This window comes from Miscanthus floridulus, chromosome 7 (genome assembly GCF_019320115.1).
Source record: "Miscanthus floridulus cultivar M001 chromosome 7, ASM1932011v1, whole genome shotgun sequence".
Lineage (NCBI taxonomy): Eukaryota > Viridiplantae > Streptophyta > Magnoliopsida > Poales > Poaceae > Miscanthus > Miscanthus floridulus.
The window spans coordinates 87,076,413-87,090,745 of record NC_089586.1 but is presented as its reverse complement, the minus strand read 5'-3'; the positions used below and the strand labels follow the sequence as shown (position 1 = coordinate 87,090,745).

The 14,333-nt window shown below is 44.7% G+C and overlaps 2 protein-coding genes across 2 annotated transcripts; both read left to right on the top strand.

Annotated features, from left to right (window-relative positions):
- Positions 1–27: 27 nt before the first annotated feature.
- On the top strand, positions 28–3,817 carry LOC136463705 (ribosome biogenesis protein BRX1 homolog 1-like). Its single transcript, XM_066462682.1, has 8 exons — positions 28–605; positions 697–838; positions 1,232–1,310; positions 1,425–1,549; positions 2,199–2,300; positions 2,599–2,667; positions 2,755–2,853; positions 3,484–3,817. Exons 1-8 carry the CDS (start codon positions 388–390, stop codon positions 3,616–3,618), a joined length of 969 nt encoding a protein of 322 aa, XP_066318779.1. The 5' UTR covers positions 28–387; the 3' UTR covers positions 3,619–3,817.
- Positions 3,818–4,640: 823 nt separating this feature from the next.
- LOC136463703 (large ribosomal subunit protein eL6x-like) lies at positions 4,641–6,659 on the top strand. Its single transcript, XM_066462681.1, has 4 exons — positions 4,641–4,942; positions 5,035–5,141; positions 6,071–6,252; positions 6,348–6,659. Exons 1-4 carry the CDS (start codon positions 4,728–4,730, stop codon positions 6,501–6,503), a joined length of 660 nt encoding a protein of 219 aa, XP_066318778.1. The 5' UTR covers positions 4,641–4,727; the 3' UTR covers positions 6,504–6,659.
- Positions 6,660–14,333: the final 7,674 nt, after the last annotated feature.

The window sequence follows — 14,333 nt, the reverse complement described above, 5'->3', positions numbered from 1 at the left end:
TCCTATATATGCCATCCACACAACTGCGCGCATCCTCTGCTCGCCGGTATGGGATATTTGGGATAGGTCTTCTCCTCCTCGGAACGCTTCGCTTCTCTCGTGTGCCTGCCTCCCCGGGGCTCTGGTTCCAAACAGCTTATAAATAATGGGCCGGCCTACTTACAGGATCGTCTCGTCTTGCTAGATCATTCTGGCCCATCAGGCCTACTTGACGCATGCCTCTGTCTCAACTCTAGTCTCATCAACCAGGCCCCAAGCGGCGGAGTGGCTTAAACCCTAGCTCGCCGTCGTGCTCGCGTCCCCGCGCCTGCTGCTCCTTTCAGGCCCTAACCGTTCGTCGCCGCCGCCTCCGCGCTTTCCAGCCCACGCGGAAGCGCACCTAGTGCCATGGCGAAGAAGCGGAAGCGCAGCGACGCCCCGGCGGACGCGGCCGGCGCAGAGAAGCCCGACGACTCCGCGCCGGCGCGCCCGGAGCGCACACTCTTCGGCTTCAAGGACCCGGCCCCCGACGCCGAGCCCGCCTCCGCGGGCGACGGTGCTGCGGTGGCGCCGTTCCGGAACAGGGAGAAGGTGCTCATCACCTGCTCCCGCCGCATCACGTACAGGTGAGTGCTCCCTGTTTTTTTTTTCCCTTGCAGTGTCGTGACTCGTTTCATGTGGTGGGTGATTCCATACAATCGTGTGTGCTCGGCGTAGGTATCGGCATCTGATGCAGGACGTGTTGTCGCTGCTCCCGCACGCGAAGAAGGACAGCAAGGTCGAGTCGAAGCAGAGCAAGGGGAGCGCGCTGAACGAGCTGGTCGAGCTCAGGAGCTGCTCCAGCTGCCTCTTCTTCGAGGTATAGCTGTTCTACTCTGCTTCCACCCCGCATGGTGGAAATTTTGTTACAATTGACATGATGATGGTTGCTTTACTTGGTGCCTGAACAAGCTGTGTAAATTCGCTCGTCTTACACTGTGTAAGTCAGTGGCGCGAAGCAAATCTCAAGCTTTGGCTTTGGTCTATGTTTTCGTTCTATGAATGTTCTCTGGGCTCTCAGGCATTGAGTAAGCTACCCCCATTTTGCTTTGGTGCCAAATTCTCTACTGGGCAATGGGCGTTATCTTTGACTGCATTTGCGCCATCCGCCATCCCACGATTATAATTGTTCAATATATGTATGAATTAGACTTTTCAGTTCTGTTAACTTATTGAATTATGTGGCTGAAGTTTTTTCCTTCATGTTTTACAGTGCAGAAAACAGAAGGATCTTTACCTTTGGATGGTGAAGTCTCCTGGAGGACCATCAGTGAAATTTCTAGTAAATGCTGGTATGCTATTGCCCAAATAATACTTACACTGTGGCTGTCTTATGCACTCCAGCCTATAATTTGTATGCTTTTGTCATGAGTTAACAATTAATCAAGATGTGATGTTTACTGTAGTTCACACCATGGAGGAGTTGAAGCTTACTGGTAACCATCTGAATGGGTCACGACCACTTCTTACATTTTCTACAAATTTTGATGAGCAACCTCATTGGAAGCTTGTGAAGGAAATGATAACTCAGGTATGTAACTGGTTTCACATGTTATGCCATACCTACATGTGGCTAAGCATTTTTTTAACAAGTTGATGAACTGCACTGATCTTTCCAAGTATCCAGATTTGCCGGTGCCATTTTCTCTTTGGTATGTAAACAGCTTGGTTTTCTAATGATAAAAATCTTAGAGGACTTTGCAAACATACAATAGGGTCAAACTCCACTTTGTTATTTTAGCACTGGATGTCTCAATGACAGATGGACCAGGGCCCACTTATCATTGGGACACCCTGTGGTAAAAGTGCAGGCTGTTGTTTGACGCAGTGGTAAATGTGCAAATTTTCTAAGAAACAAATTGTATCACCTTTTTGCTGGATTTTAATCCATAAGCACTGAAGATTACCATATGTTGGCTCTAGTTCTTTTTTTGGGGGGAAACGATGGGAACATAAGAACATCTTGCGCGCTGCTATCTAATCTTGCATTTCCATTGCTCACTGGAAACCAAAAAGATGGTGTATATGAAGTTAATATTGCGTATTATACTATCAAACTAACTTTTGTTGATGATGTATGTGAACTTTCATATTCATGTGCTTTATGGGACAAATAAGTTCTTACAAAGTAGAAGATTCTTGTAAAACATGTTTGTGAAATCATTACCTGTACTTTGCAGATATTTGCTACTCCTAAAGATCACCGTAAAGCAAAACCTTTCCATGACCATGTATTTGTGTTCTCCATTGTGGATGGTCATGTTTGGTTTCGAAACTACCAGGTGATCTATCTCTCCATTTGTCACATTGAATTTTTGTTTGGATTAGGTTCATTTTGTGTGTGTGTGCAATGCAAAGTTCATGTCTTAGCAGCATTTGAATCAATGTTTTCAAGTCGTCCAGTCGAACCTAGTCGCCATGGGACCGACTAGGACGATTAATCACGATTAATCGCGATTAATCGGACGACTTGTACAAGTCGACGGTACCCCTAATCAGTCAGCAGGGACTGATTAGGACGATTAATCGGACGACTTGAAAACATTGATTTGAATTTTAGAAACCAACCTACTTTGGCAGATTTCGGTTCCCCACAATGAGATTGATAAAGTTGATAAAGGTGGTCTGGATAAAATGACACTTATTGAGGTAATTGCACTGAGCTTCTACATGGATACTTGACGTGCTTCCTAGTTTTCTCTAAACAACAATATATGTTTCGATTGCTCTATGTAGGTTGGCCCCAGGTTCTGTTTGAATCCAGTCAAAATATTTGGTGGAAGTTTTGGTGGTCCTACATGGTATGAGAACCCATACTACATTTCCCCCAATCAGGTATGCTAATTCACTATTCTGATGCCGAGTACTGTTTATAAGTTTAAATATATACTACTCTAGGCAACCCAGGTTAATTACTTTTCATCAAGGGCTAGTTGATACTGTGTTATTTAATTCCTTCAGTTTTTAAGTTTTTAAAAAGAGAAATTATGAGGCAGGTGATAATGAACAATTTCTCCCACGCAAGACAGAACACTTATATGGAAGTCATTGTGCACTTTTTAATGAAGAATCGAGTGTTGGAACCATCCAAGAACGAGATTTGAGCTAAATTTGGCACTAACATAGTCTTCAAGGCATTGAGAATTATGCTTGCATGTTCAGATCAGTATATAGTAGAACACAGTGCACGCCACTAACTATTTTGGATGAATTGCACATCATGGTGTACAACACTGTGCTATCCTGTTTTCCTTGAGTTGGAGCTAAGAATGAAAAGCATTTACTTATGCTTGGTGCACTTCCAGTTCACTGTAGTGTGTAGTTTGTTGTAGCCTAAATAATTTGCCCGTCTGCCAGTGGTGTTTATTTGAGGACTTAGCATTGTACTACATGTGATATTGTCCAACTAGAACAACTGATTTCGTGCCATGTTTAATGTTTCTGACACTTTTTGGTTTCCTTCAGATCCGTGCACTAGAGAAGAGGCAGAAGGCAGGCAAATATGCCAAGAAGGTGAAGGCCAAGGTGAGGAGGAAGATGCACGAGATGGAGAACACGCTGGAGCCTGATGAGTTTGCTGAGCTCTGGAAAGGAGAGTAACTTGGCTTTGATCGACCTTGTCAAAGTCGTGAAGCACCAGCAACTCCTTTCAGCAAGCGCGGATTTTGTTTACCAGTGTCTGTGCCCATGTTGTGGAAGTTTTGTATGACAAGGCATATGTTTATTTACATAAAATCGGATTTTAGTGATGAGATAACTTCTGCCCATATGACATTCTCTCGTGTTTGCTTCTAGTTAATGTGGTGCCAAGTGTTATATCACTTCCGAATTGGTCGCTGAGAATCATGAGGAGGCGCAATCACAGCTCAAGGCTCAAGTGTTCTATGTATACAGTATACTTCAGTAAAGGTCAAGGTGGCAGAAGGCCTCATTTCAGCGTGACTGTTTTACGTAGTGGTCTCGAATTCGAACCATTTCCTAGATTTTTTACCAAAAGAAAACTACATTTACCTCTGCGTTCCGAACTTCAAATCCAAACACGCTGAGGCTGTCCGCACCGCGGACCTGCAAAGCGTGCGCTAGGGTACCGGCCGCACCGCTAAAGCCTGCACCACTCGCCTGCAAAGCGTGCGCTACGGTACCGGCCTGTCGATGGACCGCTATTCCTGGAGGAGCTGCGTGCCGTGCGCTGCCCGTGACTGTGCATCCCAGGGGAGAGAGAGAGAGTTGGGGAGAGAGTGCATCCCAGGGGAGAGAGAGAGAGTTAGGGAGAGAGAGAAAGGGGAGGGAGTGGAATAAAATATAGAATAGTGGATATAGAGTATGTGATAGAGATAACACGGGTGCGGGAAAAATGGGTATAGAGTAGAGAATCTTGATGACTAGGATAGAATATTACTTTTAAGAGATGGACGAGTTTGGATAGCCTGAAGGCACTGTCAAGGGCATGTTTGGAACGCAAAATATTTTCAGAAATATACATGCAGAAAATTTCCGAGGAACAGAATTATTTCACCCGCACGAGAGGCGCATGGGCCTCAACATTTAGGCCCACTACTACACGCAGAGGAGCCCAAGGACCTAGGGTTTCCACCTCTACGCCGCCGCACACATATAAATCCTGTGACCAAACCCTCGCCTCCATTCTCCGCCCGCCGCCGCCGCCCCAGTCCCCGAGCCGAAGCAGCGCCTCGCACCGCTCCGATCCAATGGCGCCGACGTCGAAGCTGTCGATTGGCATCAAGCTAGCGTCGCGGTCGCACGCGTACCACCGCCGTGGGCTGTGGGCCATCAAGGCCAAGAACGGCGGCGCCTTCCCCAAGGCCGAGAAGCCCGCCGCCGCCGCGGAGCCCAAGTTCTACCCCGCCGACGACGTCAAGCCCCGCGTTCCCAGCACCCGCAAGCCTAAGCCCACCAAACTCAGGTGCCGAAGTCATTCCTTCGAGTCGCAGACCGCGTGGTGTTCGTGTTTATTTCGCGTGGAGATTTGATTCCAACCGCCCTTCGTTTGTTCAGGTCGAGCATCACGCCCGGGACGGTGCTGATCATCCTCGCTGGGCGCTTCATGGGGAAGAGAGTGGTGTTCCTCAAGCAGCTCAAGTCCGGTCTGCTCCTCATCTCTGGTGAGCCACGCTTAGTCCACTTATCCCTTTGGTTTGTTTCTGTGGTCGGTCGCGCCGCCGCCCCTAATCACAGCCAACTAGCCAAGTAGTGTGGATCTATATCAATCCGTAGTTAAAAGCTTTGTAGTTTATGCTTAATCAGTTGAAAGTTAGTTGTAAATGCTTACTCTGGTTAGCTCAATCTGGGAACTATATTATTTGTAGAGTCTGGTGTGACGACGGGGTGTATATATTAGCAATTGGAATAATAATAAGGTACTTCGAAGATTTTTTAAGATTGTCTTGCAACTACACATTTACTCGAATAGGTGAACCGAGTTTTTAAGGATTAAGGAATCTGAATACACATTTACTTGAATAGTTGAACCGAGTTTTTAATGAATCCGAATCCAGTTTGGACTATGGGACCTGTATGTGTGATAGAAGCATTGGTTCTTTGATGGCACTGTTACATGGTTAAAAAATAGACTGTTGTACTATCTGCATTCTCATGTCTTTGACCTGTTGCAAACATTTTTACTATATAAGTAATGTAAGCCAAGACTCCTAGGAATGTTCGGATTTATAATAGTTACTTTTAGTTGAAGTTGGAAGGGCGGGCCTGGTGCAAGCGGTAGAGTCTTACCGCCTGTGACCGGAAGGTCCCGGGTTCGAGTCGCGGTCTCCTCGCATTGCACAGGCGAGGGTAAGGCTTGCCACTGACACCCTTCCCCAGACCCCGCACAGAGCGGGAGCTCTCTGCACTGGGTACGCCCTTTACTTTTAGTTGAAGTTGATAAAACGATTCTGTTCACCATCACAACCATACCCTGCAGCTTGTCTAGCTGCATGCCTCTGTTCATGCATGCAAAAGAGTTTTTTCCCCATCCTGTTCTACTTGATATTGTTTTTCCTGTCATTAGTTTCTTAATAATTTTGTTATCTTTCAGGGCCTTTCAAGATCAATGGAGTACCGATCCGCCGTGTGAACCAGACCTATGTCATTGCTACATCAACCAAGGTTGACATCTCTGGTGTTGATGTCGCAAAGTTTGATGACAAGTACTTTGCGAGGGAGAAGAAGCAGAAGGCGAAGAAGACTGAGGGCGAGCTTTTCGAGACAGAGAAGGAGGTAGGTGTCCGAGTAACATGATCTGTTGTTTCATCGACCCTTCGTGCTCCATGTTGTGATTACCGTGCTTCATGTCTTTTGATGAATCTGTGCAGGCATCCAAGTCTCTGCCTGACTTCAAGAAGGATGACCAGAAGGCTGTGGATGCTGCTCTGATCAAGGCTATTGAGGCTGTCCCAGAGCTGAAAACCTATCTTGGCGCCCGGTTCTCTCTCAGGGATGGTGACAAGCCCCACGAGATGGTCTTCTAAGCTTTTAGCTTGAGTTCGGAGGAAGTCGTTTTGCCTGTGTGCTCTTGTACTTCTGAGTTTTGTACCCGGGGTAATGAACAATTTCATTCTGATTGAAGTCTGCCTGTTAAATATTATGAGAAGATCTATGAAAGCTTTATCCGTGTTGGTGGTTCAGCATTGCACTATCTGCTTTTGGTTCTTTGGGTAGGTCAATGTTGTCTTGAGATCCCATTTTGTTCGTTTGAATTGCTGACTGTACGTTGTTTTTGCTATCATTTGAGTGCCTCAACGACAAATGAGCCAACTCCCCTGTCGCTCTCATCGATTCGATTTCTTTCATGCTGCCACACCAGTTAGACAGAAGGAACAACTTTCCGTTGTGTTGGAGTAGAGTAGTCATTAGCTACTCCATGACCCCTTGTGCAGATTGTTGTCCTTGAACTTGTCTCTTGTTCTAAACCCTTGTGACGCCATACATGCTTGACATGTTTGCATTTTTTATTGAAAAATAAATGTGCTCCATCCTCATCCAATCGTTGGCAGACAAAGCAGGCGGCGTCCGCTGTCAAGCCTCTTCGTTTCAGGTTTGTTGTCAGAGATAAAGAATATGTGGCCAACCTCCAAACAATTCAGCTTCCAAATTTCCCCAAAAATGAAATATGCCCACAACTCTTAACCTGCTCAATTGTAGGCACCCTTTGACGCTGGCTTTGTCGTTGTGCATCATCATAATATAAACCCATATGCTTATCTAACTGAAAGCATGCCATTTCTTTCTCTCTTTTTTGAACTCGAAAGCATGCCATTTCTGTTCTAATGCTATGCAAAGAAGATCATCCATGCGTGATACCAATTTCATTTTTCCGAATGGTTGGTTTTCTTGATTTTGATTTTGGCTTGAGTAAAATAAGAAACTGAAAGCGGCGGTCCATGGCACATTTGCACGGCCCAGCAGGAAGCTACCCTAGCCAAACGCCTCTGTGTATATCCAGGGGTGGAGGCATGGGCGGCGGCAGGGGTATGCCCCTGTATGCCTTGGCATACCCATGATTTGGGAGAAAAAAAATTAATATGTATAATATACACTAATACACAGGTTTATACGTATCTTGAAAGAGTCACTCGAAGGCCCAACACAACAAAAGTTTCCGGTAGCCCATGAACGATGCCCCAGAATACATCTCCGTGACTCCGTTGCTCGGTCACCCCTGCCCGACACCCCTTCCCCTGCTCGCGTGCGGCTTCACGGCGCGTTGCTGCCTGCCGTGTGCCTGACTAGCTGACGATTTATCTGCCGTCGCACCCGTGCCCCACATGCCGAAGCATTACACTCGATGATTCATCTGCCGCAATATCGCAAGAACTGAGCGTCGACCCTGTCTACTGAGTGTCCTCTTCCTGCCTAGTGCCTTCCGATCTTGGCCTGCTTGTGACTCTGAATTTGTGCCTGGACTGGCTAGAACAGGTAAGTTAATTAGACCTATAGAGTCATGACGTGCTAGCAAATTCTTAATTTAATAATTTACTAATGCTGTTGTCGGTTGATTTGATTTGTTTGTGTTTTCTTTTGTTCTGATTAGAGTGAAGGGCTGAAGACATTAGACATTTATAGTATGTTCGCTTGTTGGTTTTTGCCAGGACTTATCAGTCCGTCAACAGTATTTTCTTCTCACAACAAACCAGCACCAGCAAGGCTTAGTAGTCCAGAAACCAACCAGCGAACAGGCTCTTAGGCATGGGACTTGACTTAATATATATATATATACACTCTATGAATTTATTTAAATTAATTCAATCCACATCATGTCTACTAGAAATAGAAAATATGATTCTTGAGGTTAGTAATATTTTTACTGTATTTCTACATATGGTATAAAAGAATACGTATTGAAGTTATAAATTTAAGTGAAAGTATGTCTATAATACATGTTAAAGTCATATATTTCACTGAAGCTATGATTTAATTTTATTAGCCATACAACTTATATAAACTTTAGGGCCCCGATTTATCGTCGCTCCAGCCCTAAATTCCTCGACACAGCCCCGAGCACGGAGCACCTCACCTACTCCGATGACCAGCACCGCCGGACAGCACCTCGCCACGTCCCCCACTCCAGCCGACTTGCCCCCTGCACTCCCCCTCGCTGGCTCGACCGGTCGCCCCTTGCGGGCTGCGGCCCTTGTCCTTTTTCCTGCTGGCTACTTCGAAATTTTATACATCGGCATACCCAGCCATAAATTCCGGGCTCCGCTGCTGGGTGGAGGGCGCGGCGGCACAACCAGATCACCGACTACCGTCCTCCGATCAAGCCGATGGCACCCTTGGCGTCCATGCTCGTCCGTGTTGCATCCGGCAGATCCCGCTTAGCTCTCCCAGTGGTTGCCGCTTTACCTCGCGCTGCCCACTCGGGTGATCATGATCTGATCCTAGGCAGCGATGCCTTCAAGCGGCAGTTGTTTGGATGCGCACAGCACACTCGCCGCTCTTTCTGCACCCATTCGTCTTCCGCAGGTATACATCTTCTGAAACTTGTGGCTAAACAATGGCCTCATCAAGTCATCATGCTTGGGATTTTGATGGAACGCTGTCTTGTGTCCACTGATCGATGTGAACTTTTGTTCACGTAGGTAAAGAAAATCTATATAATGAGTTTTTTTTTTTTTGAGGAGAAGGACACGGAGTCAGATGAAGCACTCTGGGCCTTGTACCATCGCTGGTGCAAGCATCACAATGTGCAGCGTGACCATGATGATATGGTTTCGCCGGTTTGACGAATTCAAATACTGTGTCCATCATGTGCATCGAGTCAACAATTTGGGTCTCGACATCCGTCTGGGTCTGAACAAAAATTCCGACATTCCTCTCTCAGAGATGTACTCTTCGACGCCTATGATATCTGACGAGGCTTATGAGCGATTCAAAGCCCTGGGTGGGTGTACCATTGAGTTTGATCCACCTACTGATCATGCCTGGGCATTCGGGTTATCCGAAAAATTCGAGTTGGGTAATTCGGGTTTTGAGAAATTCGAGTTTTAAAAAATCCTACCTGATGTTTATCCCAAAACAGCATTACTCGAATTTTCGGGTACATGATATTTCGTGTTCGGGTAATACCCATTATACCCGAAATTATAAAAAATATCAGTTTTAGCAGAATTTTGGCTGCATTTAAATTGATGTCATCCGGTTCTGGCATCTGCACAAAAACGATTCATTCGTACTGTGTGAACTATGGTCTACGAAGATTCATTCCTAACAACAGTAAATTATTAAGCTCTCATATTCTGCACAGAAAAATGAACTATCATATTCAGTGCTCAGTATCAATAAGCAGACAACAGATACAGTTCATCAGTTCTGTGGACTGGGCCACGCAGGAGGTTTTCGTTCTGTGGACTAGGCCACGCAGGACAGACTTGCTGTCGCTGGCTTGGTGGTGGGCTGGGCCATGCCCACGAAGACTTAGTGGAGTTTGCGAGTTGCAACGGCCTTAGCTAAAATTCGGGTTACATGGGTAGTTCAGGTGACCAGGCATGTAACCCGAATTACCCAAAATAATTTTAGGTTTTCAGAGTTGCTATCCGAATTAGTGATCGAGTATTTTGGGTTTGGATATTTCAGATCCGGGTCCAGGTATTTTGGGTTTGGGTAATAGGTACCGGGTAATGTGCCCAGCCTCACTGCTGATGATGATGACTGAACTATCTTCGCCTAGCTAGGAAACTACTAGTATAGGGGCACTATCTTCACCTATGATATGATTATGAACCCCAAGTCAGCATCTTTATTTATGTAAAATAAAATAATAGACATGTAGTATTAATGTTTTATGTTATCTATGGACCTGCAAGTGAGCATGGTTATCTGGAGTTGACATGTTATGTACCTGCATATAATTTGATGGGACAATTGTCTGAAGTAGGTAATTCAAGTGACGTGATTCTAATGAGTTTTTTTTAATAGTTAAATCTTTGTATTATGGAAAAAATATCAAACAGATTACCTAGCAATCAGGTAAGAAAGCTGAACAAAAATACCATGCCATGTAGGCTTGATATTTTCATAACACGTTGGCGCTAATATAGTGGCATAAGCACAACATATGGATTTCTGATGATACGAAGTAGAGTTTTATCAACACGCAAATGGGCTTCCATCATCAACTGATGTAATATTAAGTCAACTAGTCAAGAGATGTCGACCTGTGGCAGCCTCTGCGTGCTCAGCATTCCTGGGTCAAGGTGAGGACAACATAACTTCGTCTAATATGTAAGCATGGAACAACTCTTCTATCTTCCTCGATATATGTAGTTTTGAAAAGGTAAAGTTGATTGGTTGGCTGTGTTCAGTTTGTAACCTCGTCTAATGTTTCATGCTCATGGTAAGATTATTTTGCCGCTGATGGATCACGGTGAGCTGAGGTTATGATGCTTTATTAGTTTTTTTTAATGAAATTTTATTATTGTTTATGATCTGCCCTCCTTCAGCATTCATAAATTCTGAAGGAGGACATATCACAAACACTAATAAAAATTCATTAAAAAACACTAATAAAGCATCATAACCTTTCTGAAGGAGGGCAGATCACAAACACTAATAAAATTTCATTAAAAAAACTAATAAAGCATCATAACCTCAGCTCACCGTGATCCATCAGTGGCAAAATAAAATCAATAATAAAGGGGAAATCATATTGGAGAACAAGTTTACGCAGGGCTTCCCCATGGCAAACAAGTTTATGCAGTTGGATTGGCAGCGGTTTGTTTGGCTACGCGAAAAATAAGGAATGTTGTTTTGAAAAATAAGGAATGTTCTTTGTTTTGAAGGAAAAAGAGTAAAATCTCCTACTGAGATTATCTGTATGATTCTCTTTCCCATCTCCATCTTATTGGGCATGGCTTCAAGGACAGGAGTTCATTCCTCAGTTGGAGCAAAGCGTGGGAGTACCATGCTTCATATCTTTTGATTTGATTGAATCTGCAGGCATCCAAGTCTCTGCCTGACTTCAAGAAGGATGACCAGAAGGCCGTGGATGCCATCCTGATCCTGTCCCAGACCTGAAAACCTACCTAGGCGCCCGGTTCTATCTCAGGAATGGTGACAAGCCCCATGAGATGGTCTTCTAAGCTTTTAGGGCTAGTTTGGATGAGACCCCTGGAGCCTTTTTGCCTGGCTTCGATGCTGCCTGTGCCTTGCCTGTGTTCCATTTGGATGGAGTGTGGACCAGGCAATGGTTGACCAGCCAGACAACCAAATTTGAGTGCCTGGTGCTGCATCTAAGTTGCCTGACCTAACAAGAGTGATTAGCCATTAAATGGAATACAACTTAATCGATCTTTTTGCGTGATCGAGAAAAAACTTAATCGATCTTTTTAATTAAAAAATAATCTGTCAGTATTAGTCTATCTATTATTAAATATGTGAGACTTTGTTATTATAAACATGCAATATTAGCTTGCAAAGTATAATTAAGTTATTGAGTGTAATTAACGCTTTATTAAAAAAATATTTTTTAGTTAATCAAGAAAAATAATATTAATCTAAATCATATTTTTTTCTTAATCAAGCTATATAAGTATATGTTAATCTCACATCATAGGTATTTTAAAGCACATCCACATTATGTATACTCTCTCATTAATATTCTCACGCACAGACCTCCAACCAAACAATATTTTTTTAGACTTGCTAGCCAGGCAAAAATCACTTTTTAGACAACAAATTTTTTCCAAGCAACTTCCCTAGGCTTCCATCCAAACAGACCCTTAGTTTTGGAGTTCGGAGGAAGTCATTTTGCCTGTGTGCTCTTGTACTTCTGAGTTCTGTACCCGAGTAGCGAATGTGTTTCATTCTTATTGAAGTTTGTCCGTCAAATTTTACGAGAAGATCTAAGAAAGTTTTATCCGTGTTGGTGGTTCAGCATTGCGTTATCTGCTTTTGGTTCTTTGAGTAGGTCAATGTTGGCTTGAGACCCCATTGTTTGAATTGTGCATATCCTCTGTCAAGAGCAGAGCAACCAGTGTCTTCTTCCTCGACTGTCCTCTATCTGAGGGATAGTGTCGATGTTTCACCACCGATAGCCTGCCACGGGGGTACCCGGGGCAGTATGTTCGGGCTTCGGCGTATGCTGAACTCGATGGTTAACGCAAGAGACAGCCGATTTATCCTGGTTCAGGCCCTCGATCGTAGATCGAGTAATAACCTTACGTCCAGTTGGCCTTAGGCCTTTGCGTTGGATTGATTCTCAAGTGTCGTCTCCTGTTGATAGGAGCCCTGCCCTCCTTTATATAGTCAGGAGGCCAGAGTCCTAGTCGGTTTACAATGAGATTTCCTAGTAGGATTACTTAATAGTTCTGCTACTAAGATTTACATGGGAAGAATCCTAGTTGAACTAGATCTTCTCTCTCCCTTGCGGGGTATCCTGTGGGTCCCGTATCGACAAGCCCCCGAGCACTTCATGGTTGAGCTCTGAAAGTCTCGCTCTGCCCCTTCAAGTCTTGTTGAGTAGGAACAAGATGTCATCCGAGTGCTTTCTGGAGTGAAACCTTGTAGCGCTTCTTAGGATCTTTGAGTGGTGAGTGCTTTTCTGAGGAAAAAAATACATCCATCTGGTTGTAGCCCCCGAGCCTCTTGCTATTTGGAACAAGGAGCTGGAGGATCTTGTCTTGAAGTTGTTCTGATTGTTCGTTGAAGTTTTATCAAAAAGAACTCGAATATGGCTCGTTCCGGGTTCTTTTTGTCGTAATGTCTTGAAATGGTCTGCGTTGAGGAAGTCTTTTGGTGACGTGCACTTTTTCGAAGAAAAAGTGCACTCACTGAGTGTAGCCCCCGAGCCTCTTGCTATTTGGAACAAAAAGTTGGAGGGTCTTGATCCTTTATGTTGTTTGAAAATTTGTGTTCTGAAGTAGTCCCCAAGACTTGTATTATGTCATCGTCCGAGTAGTTTCGCGGCATCTTTCCGAAGCCTTTTAGTCTTGGATTAAACCATCATCCGAGTAGTTTGGCGGCATGCAGCCTCCGAGCTTATGTTCGGGTTCCTTTTGGGTAAAAGTGCACTCACTGAGTGTAGCCCCCGAGCCTCGTGCTTTTGGGTCTATCCCGCAGCTCCGCGCTTTCTCCGAGTTCTTCTCTTTAGAAATGAAGTCGGATGAAGAGTCTTGATGTATCGTCGTCGTTGTAGTGTTGAGTTTCTTGTATTTTTGGTCCTTTGTCTTTGGTTCCGAGCCTCTGGGAGTAGTTGAAATAAAAACCAGGTTCCCTAGCTTAGTATTGATTAAGCTATGGTGCTGGCCGAGCCTCCGAGCGTATATCCGTGTTGTTTTGTTTAGGAAGAACTCGGATGCGAGGTCTTGGCGTATTCTTTGATGGTCTGCTGTTGTCAGATGTAGTGCATGGTGGTGGTTGAGTGTAAATGCCTTTTGTTCACGGGTTGTACTGTGCTGGTATATTCTTTCGAATATGCCCGTCTTCGAGTACTGCTTCCTCTCGCCTGAGTCATCTATTATTGAGTCCTGTCTTTTCACTGTGTCCTTTGTTAGACTTATTTCGTTGGTACTCCTAGTCCATGTGCACCGATCCTTTGGTCTATAAATACTGTCCCGGAGTGCTTGTTTTCATCCATTGGACATTCTATTGAAACCTTGGTGGTCATGAACATGGTAGTTTGTGAAGTAGAGCAGCCCCCGGGCATATTTTGTAGTTCCTGTGTGTCTTGTTGTAGCTGGAGGAAGTCTTGTGATAGGGATTAGAGGTAGGCTAATCCCGCGACAGCATTGTGCCAGGATGTACGTGGTGGTAGTTGGAGGAAGTCTTGTGATGTGGGCTTCGTTCCTTCATCCGGTAGTTCT

Coding starts and splice junctions, on each gene's coding strand:
- LOC136463705 (XM_066462682.1), top strand. CDS start 388: ATGGCGAAGAAGCGGAAGCGCAGCGACGCCCCGGCGGACGCGGCCGGC. Junction 2,301..2,598: donor TTTGGTTTCGAAACTACCAG/GTGATCTATCTC, acceptor CTACTTTGGCAG/ATTTCGGTTCCCCACAATGA. Junction 2,854..3,483: donor ACTACATTTCCCCCAATCAG/GTATGCTAATTC, acceptor GGTTTCCTTCAG/ATCCGTGCACTAGAGAAGAG.
- LOC136463703 (XM_066462681.1), top strand. CDS start 4,728: ATGGCGCCGACGTCGAAGCTGTCGATTGGCATCAAGCTAGCGTCGCGG. Junction 4,943..5,034: donor CCTAAGCCCACCAAACTCAG/GTGCCGAAGTCA, acceptor TCGTTTGTTCAG/GTCGAGCATCACGCCCGGGA. Junction 6,253..6,347: donor TTTTCGAGACAGAGAAGGAG/GTAGGTGTCCGA, acceptor GAATCTGTGCAG/GCATCCAAGTCTCTGCCTGA.